General features: G+C 45.4%; 1 protein-coding gene across 1 annotated transcript in view; it reads right to left on the reverse strand.

Annotated features, from left to right (window-relative positions):
• Window positions 1-241: 241 nt before the first annotated feature.
• The window catches only part of GLDN (gliomedin), a 68,759-nt gene continuing 55,508 nt past the window's right edge, over window positions 242-13,492 (reverse strand). The window contains exons 6-10 of the mRNA XM_004281274.3: window positions 11,440-11,568; window positions 8,665-8,748; window positions 8,442-8,567; window positions 6,753-6,903; window positions 242-4,379 (exon numbers count right to left, since the gene is read on the reverse strand). Coding sequence (XP_004281322.1) covers window positions 3,902-4,379; window positions 6,753-6,903; window positions 8,442-8,567; window positions 8,665-8,748; window positions 11,440-11,568 — 968 coding nt within the window. The 3' untranslated portion in view covers window positions 242-3,901. The remainder of the gene's footprint in view (window positions 4,380-6,752; window positions 6,904-8,441; window positions 8,568-8,664; window positions 8,749-11,439; window positions 11,569-13,492) is intronic.

Below are 13,492 nucleotides of genomic sequence, written 5' to 3' on the forward strand. Positions count from 1 at the left end.
GAAGGTTATAAAGAAGCTGTGTAGATCAAGGCAGCAGGTCCTTGAATTGTTTTTTCATTATTTGAGGGCAGTTTTATTGTAAATTTGTTGTGTGACTAAGGGACCATTTTTTGGTGACATGAAGTGTTAACTACCTCATCAAACAGACCAATAGATAGAAACTGTTGATGCTGTGCCCCTCACTCATCTCTGCAGCCCTTGAATAAGGCTGTAAGAATAACAGGGTCACCCTGGTTCCCTGTAGGGATGAACTATAAAAGTTGCATTTATAATTTATTAAGAATCATATAATTTTTAGAGCGTTTCTCATTTCACATAGAAAAATCAAAGGAGGTACATAGTACTATTATCCACATTTTACATATGAAACAGAGGCTCTGAGGGATTGAGAGACTTGCCCAAATTCACACAAATCCAATTTAAAAAATTTCTTCTTCTTTATTTTTAGCCTAAAAAGTCATGTCCTTTGTAGTTGCCTCACCTAAGCCAATAAGTTAGCAAATATTCATTGCATTTATGTCTGTAAGTATCTAGTTTTAGTAACTAGTTGTACCTTTTTCATGTTTTCCTATAGAGAAAACATAGTCCATATCAATGATTTTTTTCAATATTCAAAAGAGCTAGCAAACTGTGAGAGTTTGAACAGAGGAGCAACAAATATAACTCTACCACAATATTGGTTTTTGGTTGTTATTTCTTTTAAATATTACATGTAAATTAATAAGAGGTAAAGATAACACTACACTTGTTTCAACACGTGATTGTGTTCAGCAATGATTATTTTTATTGACCAATTAGATTAAAGTTAAATAAATTCCAACCAAAAACGAGACATTCACCATGATTCATTTGTTGTTCAGAATAGTTCAGAATCTGTCGTTACAGACTGGATATTATGGCTTTGAATGCAGTGTGGTACACCAGGTCACAGCAGCTTCATGAAGACTGAAAAGCCTGATCACGAACTTCTCCTTCATCTGGTTTGTGAACAGCCAGTCACAGCCAAAGTGTAGTCTGCGCAGCTATAAAATGACACCTGGTTCTTCAAGCATTTTGGTGTCTCGTTTGACTTTTTTATCTTGCAAACTTGGAAGGTAAGAGACTGTGAAGGTACCTAAGATCAGAATTCCTCATTTTAAAACTTTTCCCCCAGGACTCTTTGTCGTAACACCTGTGCTTAGTGATACGTTGAGCCCATAACCACCACATGGCTTCAATAGGACACATTATCAGTTTGCAAGAAAATGCTTTGAAATAGGGTTCACCCACATTTGAGGTTGGGAGGGGTGGTTTTATTTACTTCCTGGTGGGAAGCTATCTGCTTTAGATTAAAGAAGAATTAGAGAATTATCTGGTTTGATTCTGACATCAGAAGTGCAAACATTTGGAAAGTGCTTTAAAAGTAACTTTGGTTATAAGTGACAATGTAAACTGCTAAAATGATATCTTGACTTAAAAACATTAGGTGGTACATTCTATTTTAGCAGTGAGCTCAAACCTTTCTCTCTTTTATTTTTTTTAAATCAAACACTGTTTGCAGGAAAGAATTAGTAAAATCTGAATTCTTTTCACTCTGTAAAGACAAACTTGTCACCCTTATTATGAAATTACTCATTTTTGTTTGTTGGTCAAACTCAGTTGTCCTTATATTACTCTGCCATAGCAAAAAAAAGAGAGAGAGAGAGAGAGAGAGAAATCCCAGTATAAACTTCGCTATATGTGAGTATATGTGAGTGAGTGAGTATATGATTCCTTACCAAAAATTAAGGGTGCTAAGATAGTTCAAATATAAAGACTAGGGTTTCTAAAACTTTTTTTCTAAAAGAAATATGTGCTAACTCAATAAGTAACCTCTTTTGGCTGCTACTGTATATACAATTAGTATTGTATATATTACTATTACAACTATCACTATGAAATTATATACATATTCAGGTCCCCTATGTCCAGAAACAGCAATGCATATTTTTAAATAGTTTAAAAGAAGACTAGTATATATTAAACACATTGATCCTGAACATGAAACTCTATTTTACTTTGTTATAAAACATGAATCTGAAGAGAGTATTTTTTAAAAGCTGTGATGAGATGGCACAACCAATCTAATTAAAAAGTGAGGAAAAAAGTTTCAAATACCCATTATTTTGAGAACACAACAATAATAAATTCCCTAATAGCTGCCTAGGTTTATGCAGGGTGTGGGGAGATTTAAATATTTAAATCTGTACATTCCCTAAGTTTTAAAATGCTTCTATTAATAAGGTATAAAACCAGGACTCAGGGCCACTGAGAATCGATTTGGCTCCAGTGAAATAGTTTCAGAAGCTCTCCCCCCAATACATTCATGTACTCAGTGAGGGCAAGTTGCTGAAAAATCTTTACATAAGTATTTCCCTAGGTCTCTTTCCTGGCTGCAGGACCGCAGAAACTTTCCAGATTCCTTTCGACTCTCAGTGGCGCTGCCTGGGCCTCAGTGCTGGGCTGAAGGATGTTCGAAGAACTGAATTGGCAGAAAATATGCGTATCTAAGGGCATTTAGGAGCAGGTTAAATTATATTTTCTCCTTGCATCCGAAGGAACCAGATCACATTCTTTAAAATTATATTAGGGTAAGAACAGTTCATTAACTACTTTTTGGGAGGGCCACTTAATTTTATGCTGTTCTCACCCTTCTTCTTTACCAAAAACTCAAGCCATATAAATGACCACTTTTTCATCTGGAACAAAACAAAATATAACAAACAGGCTCAGGTGAATAAGCCCTTTCAAGAATCAGGCTCACTTTATATTCTAGATCAGGGGTTGGCAAACTTCTGCTGTAAAGGGCCAGAGAGTAAATGTTTTAGGTTTTTAGGGCTGTTACTCAACTTTCTCGCAGTGATTCAGCTCTGCCAGTGTCGAGGAAAAGTAGTCATATACTATAATACATAACCAAATGCCTGTGACCGTGTGGAATAAAACTTTGTTTACAAAAACAGACGATGGGCTGGCTTTGGCCTGAGGGTCATAGTTTGCTCATCCCTCTTCTAGATAATAACCACGAATGGTGCCTCTCTTCTGAAAACTGCAAAGTGCTTCCCAAGGTTCTCGCCAGAGTAATGCCCACTAGCACAGAATTTACTCTGATAGCAGATCCATATCTGTGGCAGAAGAACCCTGCAAGACCTGAGGATTCAATGTTTATGACCCAACCTGCGTATCAGCATGATCAAAAATTGATAGGAACCTGGAAGGGCCTGTTTCTGTTTCATTAGGAAACACGAGCAGGTAGCTGTTCCTGGCTTTTGCTAATCTTGGAGTGGTAATCAGGAGCTGAGGATAATGGCCACTCTGGTGCTCTGGCAGCAGGTGCAGATGCAGAGAAAGGTAATACATTAGGGGTAATAAGGTACCTCAGCAGCCTTAAGGGGTCAGTGCAGCTTCCAAGGCACCAAGTCATCACTAAGGAATTTGTTGCTCAAGCAATCAGGCTGATCAACTCAGAGGTAAAATTGCTCAGCATGTAGCTAAAAACCAAAAAAACAAAACCAAATATGTAAAAGTTGTGAGAGCGGCAACAACTAAGAATCACAGAATTCCCTACAACTTGAGGAAATCTTACCTATCATCTTAGCCAGCCCTTTCAAATTACCAGTGGGGAAAACAAAACCTAAAGAGGGAGAGGTAACTTGCCCAGCTAGTTTGTAAAGGAATCACCAAATATCAGCCATTTTTGAGTTCCAATCTGTTATTTTCTCCTACAGAATCTGAATTAAAAGTGGGTCACCAACCATATAAATACCCATGTCATGTGATTATGACAGCTAAGTACCTGACCACCCTTAAAGACAAGTTTTCTATTGGGATATGCATGGTACCAGAGAACAGCTGAAATTTACTGAGGGGAATAGAATGCATACCATCACTGGTTTAATGTAGCTGACAAAAACTGTACAGGATAAAGCATTAAATGGCCATCTTCCCAAGAATATAAATTCTGGTCTCTCATATTGTATGATAACATGGCAAGAACAGATGGGGAAGTTCTTAAATCGAAGTTTGCATTGATCTGTTTCCCTCCTAACAAATCAAAGGCAAATGTTATCCTCATATCTTTGGTGTCCGTGACATAGAGGATCCCTCGGGCAATGAAGGCGTTGCCAGCCTTGGATTTGGGGTACGTGGTGTTGATGTGCTGCACCACAGAGAAGGTCCTCTCGTCCAGCTGTGCGACAAGGATGCTCGAGCCATCCACACTGGAAGCATAGATAATCCAAAGGCCCTTTTCATCTACAGCTAAATTGAAGTACGTCTTGGAATTTGCAAAGAGGTATTTTCGATCAAAATACAAGGCATTTTCAAGCTTCAGAGTTTGGGATGTCTCTTTGCCAAATTCAAATCTGAAATGTATAAAAAAGTAGATATGAGCCACCATTTTTTTGGACAAGAGTGGTTTTTTAGGCTCCTCCATTAAACTGGGGTGGGGCCTGAGATACTGCATTTCTAGTAAGTTCCCAGGTTGTGCTCATTCTACTGTTCCATCTGCAGTGCTGTGAGCAGCAAGGATGTAGAGGATGGTGACTACATCTCAGTGTCCACCTACTAGCCATGTGACCCCGATAAAATTCCTTAACCTCCTGAATCCTCAGGTGTTTGCTGACCTCCTGAAATGCCCTCTCAAAGTTGCAAGGGGCCTTAAAAGATAATCTAGTCCAGTCGTTTCATTTTACTAATGAGAAAAGGAGAAGTGACTGGCCCAGGAACACAGGTAAGTATCAGAGCCAGAGTTTAAACTCAGGCTTTTGACTCCAAGTTTGGGGGTTCTTCGTCTACTCCATGCTGGAGTTTTAAGACAAAAGTTTCACAGGAGGCTCAACGAAGGAAGTCACCAACTGAGAAGCAAAGCAGCAAAGTCACGGCTGTGACGTCATTTTTCTTGTCTGGTAAGTGACTGGATCAATGAAGTGACGGCATGAAAGCCCATGCCCCTCAGCTCCCAGAGACCGTCTGATTTGGCAGACTCCACATCTAGATCATATCAAAAGTGGATTATGATTCAACTGCAGGAATGAAAATTCAGGAACTTTAGGCTTTATAAAGGAAAAGGAAAAAACACTAGAGGGTGCCATTGAGCAGCAGAACTGTGAAGGGTGTGAAGCTGCGGGTATGCACTGGAACATAGCGACCTTGAAACCAATCAAGAAACCCTGAAGTAAGCTTGAAAAGAAACAAGAGTGAGGGCTTGAGAAGGCCCTGCTTGCCCATCTCAGCTCTCGGGGTTCTCCTTCCTCTGAATGCCCGGGATTCAGGACTGCCATTGGGTTCCTGACTAGTACTGGCACCTACAACTGCATTCCTTGATGAGGCTTGCCTCTCCCAGCAAAAAAAGCGTCTAATTCCAGTCTGCCTCTCCTTCTCCTCCCAGTCTGTGGCCTGGCACTGGAGCAGGGCCCCAGCATAGGTCTCCTAACCAGTGCCTCACGCAAACTTAGTGTCATCAGAAGACTCTTTCTTAGGGTGGCCAGTCCTCCTTTGGGCTCATTTACCCCAGAGCTCCCCTCCTACCACCTCATGTAACAGCGGTCCCCAGGAGCCACAGGATTGAATGAAAACATGTCACAGAAAGGAGTGTGTCTGGGGAGAGAGGGCCTCTCAACGGGAGGAGGGTCAGTTATCTTGTTCTGTTAGCGCAAGATGCTGTCCAGATGACGAGGTGGTGCAGAAGCCCATTAGCGGGGGGTAAGAGGCACAGGAGGGGATGCTTGCAGCCACGGCTGACACGTGTGTCCAATGTGGCTGGTTTAACTGCACGATGTACTAGGAGACCTGCCCCGATCCTAGCCTAGCTCTGCAGCACCAACAAGGTTGCTGAAGCTGGATCTCACAGAGGGAGAGAGAGAAGGGACCCAGTCCTCCCTCAAGATCCTTGTCTCTTGTTTGGAATGACGAGGACCGTGGCTTTCGTAACACTGGAATTGTCATTTCAGAGTGGAGGGCTGCAGAGGCTCTGGTCCGCCTTTGCATTTTTAATGAGGACATGGAGATCATAGGAGGCGGAGTCTCTCCCCTGAGGCCACGAGTAAGTAGGCAGGAGAGTTGGAACTTGAGTTCACTGCTCTCTTGATTTGCCCAAGATGACCCGCTTCTGCCTCTAAAGCCCAGAACTCAATTTCTTCCGGAGCCATGCAGACAACTTTCAGCAATTCTTGTGTGAAGCCAGGAAGCTTGGGCTGCTGCCCTGGGCACCGACTACCCGTGTGGCCACCTCCCCTCCCCGTGGGAAAGCGGAGGGAGCAGGGGAGGTGGCCTGGCGAGGGCTCCGTCAGGATGACAGAGCGATCTGAAGGCGGGAACCCTGACTTTCCCTTGCAGTCTCTAGTCCTCGGTGATCTCAGCCGTGACATGAAATTCTTCATACCCAACATTTTTCAGAGCAAAACTGATTTCAGGGTATGATACCTTCCTGCTAGAGGGAGCTCTGGGTTCCGCTGCTTCCTTTCCCAAAGGATGAGAAAGCTCCTGCTGTTATCACTCCAGGCCTCCTTCTCTCTGGCCCTGACCTTACTCTTGGTGTCCAGACCAGCAATAAATGCAGATATGGGGCTCACTCATCGTGTCCTGTGGTTCATTTGGTCAGCAAACCCTCACTGATCTCTGGCTGTGTGTCACCCCTGGGGACATAAAGATGATGGAACCACAGTCCCTTCCCCTAAGTCGTTGAAGGATGGGCTGTGGGGCAGAGAGGAGGGTGCCAGGGGCCCCAGGGGACTCACCTCACTATGGTGTTGGAGCCTCCTTTGTGGTAGTAGAGAGAGTTGTTGTGAACGGTGTGCCCACAGCCATGGAAATAGTGCGGGAGGTGGATGAGCGTGTAACTGCCGTTCAGCAGTGAGGGCTGGTCCTGGAATTCCTTCACCCTGAGGCCTGCAGGAGGGAAGCCAGCGAAAGGCAATCACAGCTTGGCAGTGAGTCGGGGGAGGAAGTTAAAAGGATGGAAGGTGAGAGTGAGATGTCCTGTAAGGGTGCTTGTCCACTTTCAAGAGTCTCAGGCTCTCAAACTCAAAGGCCAATTCTCTTCTATGGATTCCCAAACCATCGTTTTTTTTTAGTTTTTTTTTTTAACGTCTTTACTGGAGTATAATTGCTTTACAGTGGTGTGTTGGTTTCTGCTGTATAACGAAGTGAATCAGCTATATGCATACGTATATCCCCATATCCCCCTCCTCTTGTGTCTCCCTCCCACCCTCCCTATCCCACCCCTCTAGGTGGTCACAAAACACCGAGCTGATCTCCCTGTGCTATGCGGCTGCTTCCCACTAGCTAGCTATTTTACATTTGGTAGTGTATATATGTCAATGCCACTCTCACTTCATCCCAGCTTATCCTTCCCCCTCTCCGTGTCCTCAAGTCCATTCTCTACGTCTGCGTCTTTATTCCTGTCCTGCCCCTAGGTTCTTCAGAACCATTTTTTTTTTAGATTCCATATATATGCGTTAGCGTACGGTATTCGTTTTTCTCTTTCTGACTTACTTCACTCTGTATGACAGACTCTAGCTCCTGCCACCTCACTACAAATAACTCAGTTTTGTTTCTTTTTCCGAACCATCTTTTCAACATAGTAACCACAGAGTTGGCTTTGATCCTCCCAGGAAAATGGCATCACCCTCTCCCCTACGATTTTATAACATTTTCTATCAGGCTGACATAGGCCTGTATCGGGAAGAGCACCGTGCAGTCACCTTCTGCCTCTTGCACTCCACAGTGGCCATGCTGACTCATGACCTTGTTCTTTCCTTTTGAGCCACACAATCCTTCTCAGCTGGTCATCCAGGCAGTCACTGCCAGCTGACGTGTGAGCCTTGATGAAATGAAGCAGTGTATCTCAGCTATTGCTCTGACTAGTAGGTATGGCCAGGCCTCTTCTGTCATGGGGCCACTGCTACTACCACTGGCAATTCCAGACCACATTCCTTTGAGGCAGTGTGACCAGGGTCATGCTCAGATGCAGCAGACCTGCAAGATGACACTTCACCCTCTCCCCTGGGCTCTCTGCCCACGGATATCTTAGAAAAGTGGCCAAAAGTACTCTCCTTAAAGAAAGATAGACCATGCAGAAGAATTTGTCTCCGACATTTCTTCCACATTACGGTTTTTGGGGTTTATAAACCCATAAGTCATAATGCTATTTGTTTCCTTCTGGACACTTTGCTGAAAATTGGAATAAGCTACACTGAGGGTGCCCTGGTCATGCCCCTGTGACCTGAACTGCAAGTCTTGTCACCAGTGTGCTCAACTGAGAAAAGTATTCTGCCTACTCATTTGGGCTTTCTAAAATAAAGAGCAAGTCTGTTACACCAATTAGCAGGGACTTCAGACACAGAAATAGGATGAGCCTGAAAGGGGGCAACTGATGAAAGGTATAATTACAACACAGATATGGATCATCCGCCAAGTGAAAGCACCTGAAAAATGTTCAGTAACCCAGATCCGTTCATCACTCTTGTTAGCAGACTCTCTTATCCAAGTCCCAAACGTCTCTTTAACTTTCAAAACTTGTGTTGGGTTTCCAATGGACGTGATCATGGATTCTACCAAAAGAAGAGAAAGGAAAGTTACCCACCTACCAATTATGACTTTTAGCCATCTGATTTCTGAATTTTAAAACAGGATGCTTTGTTTCTGTACCTGCTTGCAGGGAATGGTGTTCACTGACTTTCTCATCAGCTTTTCCAACCAAGGTATCATCATTTGGTACAGCACACGTCTCACCTAAAACAACAACAATGATAATCAGAGCAAACTAGTTGGCACAGTGAGATATATATAGCTTTATAACTGGTGACATAACCTCAATCCAGACTCTAGTTCCATAAGCATCCTTTACAATAGGCTCACCGAGGTTTTTGCTTGCTTGCTTTTAAGCCCCAAGTCATACACTTCCAAATTTTTTCCCCTCCCCGGGGAGTTTCCAACAAGCGTTCCATGACAATAGTTGCTAAGATACTACAATCAGGAAAATGTCACCTGAGTCAGCCATCCAAGCCCTGAGCAACCTGGGAGAAAGACAGGCTTACTGACATGTTCCTGGTCCCTCTGGGCCAGTGGGAATCTATCACAGTCTTCATTTTTCTGGAGGGATTTTCACTTTCAGGGAAGCTGATGGGGATGAGGGAGCAGTCTCATGATGGGATGACCCACTTTACCCTGTCTTCCTGAACTGCCAGGGAGTAGAATCACAGAGGAAGAATGAGCCTAGAGGCAGCCCAGCACAGAGAGATTTGAGCCCCTTCCCACCCCATTTCCCACCTGTTTCTGCTTGAAGGCCTGGAGGACCCAGGTCCTTGAGGGGTACCTGATCCATAGTTGGTTTGAGGCTACAACTGAGCTCAAATTCATCCTCCTTGGCTTGTCATTGTTCCCCTTAGCAAACAGGCTTAATTCAGACCTTTGGTGGAGAGGTGGCTCGGGGTGGCAGAAGCAGGACAGGAGGCAGGGAGGAATATGGTCATTGTGAAGATAAGAGGGAGTGGACTGCCTGGGGGTAAGGACCCCCTACCTGGGGGCAGGTTGGGGCAAATCAGGCTTTCTGAGAAAGGCCAGGCCCACTTCCCTAGACAAATTCTGAGGATTTCCAATCACCCTGTGGTTGCTTGATAGAAAGGAGCACCTCAACTGTCACTAGGGAAACTCCCAGAATAAACTAGAGAGGTTTCTTTATCGGCAAAATAAGGAGGCAGGACCCTCCGTGGTCTCTAATCTTCCTTTAGCTGGATGAGCCTGTGTCTCTCTGAAGCCCTTTGTCACCCAAAGAGAGCAGTCTCAGGATCTGTTAGACTCCCCCCACCACCACGCAATGCTGCTGTCCTGGGTTTCGTCTGGAGTTTCCTCTTAGGGGCTTGGGCTTTGCACAAGAGGGGGACAGAGAGACCCTCCCATTCTTAGTCTGAAGAAAAGGCCCTCATTAAGTCATGTAGCGCCCACCAGCTTCTAAGGCTGTGGGAGTGGGATGGGGGTTAAAGCAAGGGAGTTGGAGCAGGAGAGAGGGTCAAGTTCAGATGCTGGGTGCAAGGAGGACTCATTTCCAGGAGGAAGAGTGGAAGATAACGGGCTCTCTTTTAAAGCAGTTTTCACAACCCTGGAGCCCATCCCCTGCAGACCAGCCTCTTGGTGGACAGGCGAGGTGGAGGAGAGCACCTCTCCAGCACCCCTCTCGCTGCTGACAGAGCCTCTGGCAAATCAGAATTCCCAAAGAGCAAGGTCAGACCTCGCCTCCGCTCGGGGGAAGGTTCCCACTGAGCTCACAGTCCAAGGGAGGCTGAACAAAGGGTGATGCTAATGGAGGGGGTGGCACTGACCCGGGGCGGAAGCAGCTCTGTGGTGATTTAACAGGCAGATAACTGCTGGGCAGGATGTAATTAGGCTCCATTTACTGGGGGTGGTAACATCTTTGAAAGCTCAGATTCACCCACTCTGACTGTGTGTGCTCCCCAAATGTCTTCCAGAAAGAACAGTGCACCAGACAGAATGAAAGATGTTTAAGAAAGTGGCAATGAAATCCACAGCAAGTGACAAAGAAACTCCAGTCAGGACCCTCCTCTCTGCCAGGAAGCAAGGCATCAAGTTGTGCTTTCTCACGGCCTAAGTTAGGTGAATTAGTCCCCGGTCACCACTGTGGGGAGAAGTTCTAGCTCTACCCTAGAAGGATTTCCCGTTAATAGGGCCCTTGATTTCTCCTTAGCTTTCAACCCCATGGCCACCCCTGTAACAACTGGCCGAAGAACAAACCGTCCAGGCCTGCCAGAGACCAGGTGTCCCTTGGCCTTGACTGCCTTATTCTCAAAGTGTGGACTTCCGTCTCTGAAAGGAAGATGCTCTAAGCAGGGGCTTTACAAGCAGGCACATCTGGGTTTGAATCCTAGCTCTGTCACTTACTAACTGAGTGACCGTGGACAGGCTATGTAGTTCCCTGGGGTTTCAGCTTTGTATCTGTAAACTGGTAAGAATACGACTCCTATATCATAGGACTGTTGTAGAATTAAATGAACTGAGCGCTTAGCCCTGTGCCTGGAACATCAACATTAGTGGTGGTGATGGTAGTACTGGGGTGTTGTGGGAAGTTAGCCGATCTGAATCTCCCCATCATCTCCATCTCCCCAGCATCAGTCAAGCCCTTCATGCTCCAGGGATGGCGGATCTGGCAGGGAGGAGCAAAGAGTCTGGTGATAAGTGAAGGGAGAGGGATGAGGCCAGGGGGTAGGAGGCCCAATTCTAAACCTGCCACCAGTCCTCACCCCAGGCAGACTGCTCAGGCCTCCCAGGAACATGTCGCAAGGTGGGGACACTCGCTTTGGGCAAAATTTCCCTCTGTTTAAAACAAATCTGGTCACAAAGCCTGGGTGAAGCCTGAGAGTTTGGGATCATTAACTGAAGAGGTGGTTCCCTGGGGCAGGGGTGGGTGACCTGGGCACTGGCCGTTGAACATGTTTGGCTGGCGAGGGCCTTTGGATCTTCTGCTTCCGGGGGGCCCTGGGGGACCCGGAGGGCCCGGGGGCCCAGGTGGGCCGGGTGGGCCTTGGTCACCTTTGGCACCTGGAGAAAGAGAGAGAGAAGCAGGGATGGGGGTTGATTAAAGAGCCATTGGCAGAGATGGGCTTCAAACAAGGGAGAAGGGGACCCAGCATCTCCAGGAAGGCTTGCTGAGTCCCCCTTCCCAGACACAGATGTCCTCCAGCACTTGTTCACACAGAGTCGAGGGAACACCCATAGCAGGGGCTGAGTTCCAACTATGTGCCAGGAATTGTGCTAGGAATTTTATAAATCTCCTCCCCTTTGTCCTTCTCAGCCACTCTGTGAGCTAGTATCAGCGGTTCCTCAGTGACCCGAGTCTCAGGGAAGTTCAGTGCTTTGCCCCAGGTCACAACTGGAATAGTGCTGGGACTCACCCTTAGGGATGTCTTGCTCCTAAGCTCAACCTTTTTTCATTGGCTGATGTTGGGAAGGCTCAACCCTGACTACTTATTAGAATCACCCAAGGGGCTCAAACACAATTCTAATGCCTGGGCCCCCTCCCAGATCAATTAGATCAAAATGGTGGGGAAGCTGGTCATCTGTATTTTTAAAAACTTCCTAAGATGTTTTCTTCCTAAGATGTTTTCTTCCTAAGATGTTTTCTTCCTAAGATGTCAGGTATGAGAAACATGCCTCTATGTGGTAGAAGAAATCAGGGGCTCCTGTCCTGCTCTGTGACCTTGGGCAGGCAGCTTAACCCTCCGAGACTGGTTCTTCATTTCCAGATTGTCTCATACTCCCTGTCCTGACTTGTGAGAATCCACTGAAGTCATCGGGGTGAGTGCTCAGACAGTTGGATTCTCTACACATCAGCAGGTGGAATCCCTACACACTCCCAGCTTCAGGTGGCCAGTGTGGGTACAGCCCTTTGCAGGGGCCATTGGTTATGGAACTTTCATAAAGATGCCGCTAGGCTGGGATATTCAGTCCTTTTGTTCTACCCTCCTTTCCTGGGCTGACTGGTGATCTAAGATCTCTTTAGCTGCCTCTTCCCAGCCCCACCAAATAAGCACTTTCAGTTGCTTTGGTGTAGGCAAGCAGGGGTCACAGAGGCTAACAGTGGGTCTAAGCCCACTGTGGAAGGGGCAGAGATCTGCAGGCAGGGCAAACACAGTCCAACCCTCCTATTCCTTCTCTGCTCTCTGGCCAAGAGGACACACTCAGCTCTGGCCTGTTCTCTAGAACTGGGGTACACTCAGAGATGTTGCTTTCCTGAATGGTTTGTGGTCACCCTCACTTGTCTGGTAGTATAGGGGAGTGTGGTATTCTGGATGTGTAGATTTCCCGTATAACTGTGTATAACATGACCTTATATTTTCAAAGTATATTCACATATATATGATCCTGTCAAAACACTTATTACATTTTACGTATTTTGCATGGCAACTCCCCTGTTTGTTAAACAAAGCATGCTAAACCTAATTTGATCTTTCCTTGGTGCTTTGGTCTTAGCACAGTACCTGGCAAATAGCAGATGCTCAATAAATTTTGAATGGCTGGATGGGCAACTGATTCAGGGTCATTGTTCTGAACATCTATCATCCTAGCTTCTTGAGGACAGATATTATGTCTTAACTCATTTTCATATTCCTATTTCCAGCTACTAGCAAAATCCCTAATTCATAAATGGTGTTCTCTGATATTAAAAAATGCTTATTGACCACATTAATAGGATAGTTATGTTTTTATGGTATAAATGGTCTCCAAAGTAGTGTGCTTTTAAAATTCTTCTGCCTCTTTCTGTGCCATGACCATCAGCTGTCGCCTACTCTTTCCACCATGTAATTGTCTTTCTGAGGCTTGCTGTGCCTCCACCTCCTCCCCCATAGACAGCAATTATCTGTTTTTAACCTGGACTGAAAACCAGAAAAAGAAGATCAGCAACGATGTCTCCCCCAATTCTATGTCAAAAGTCTTAGGATAAGGGCCTGAGGATGGCTCTAGC

This window comes from Orcinus orca, chromosome 2 (genome assembly GCF_937001465.1).
Source record: "Orcinus orca chromosome 2, mOrcOrc1.1, whole genome shotgun sequence".
In the NCBI taxonomy this organism is placed as follows: domain Eukaryota; kingdom Metazoa; phylum Chordata; class Mammalia; order Artiodactyla; family Delphinidae; genus Orcinus; species Orcinus orca.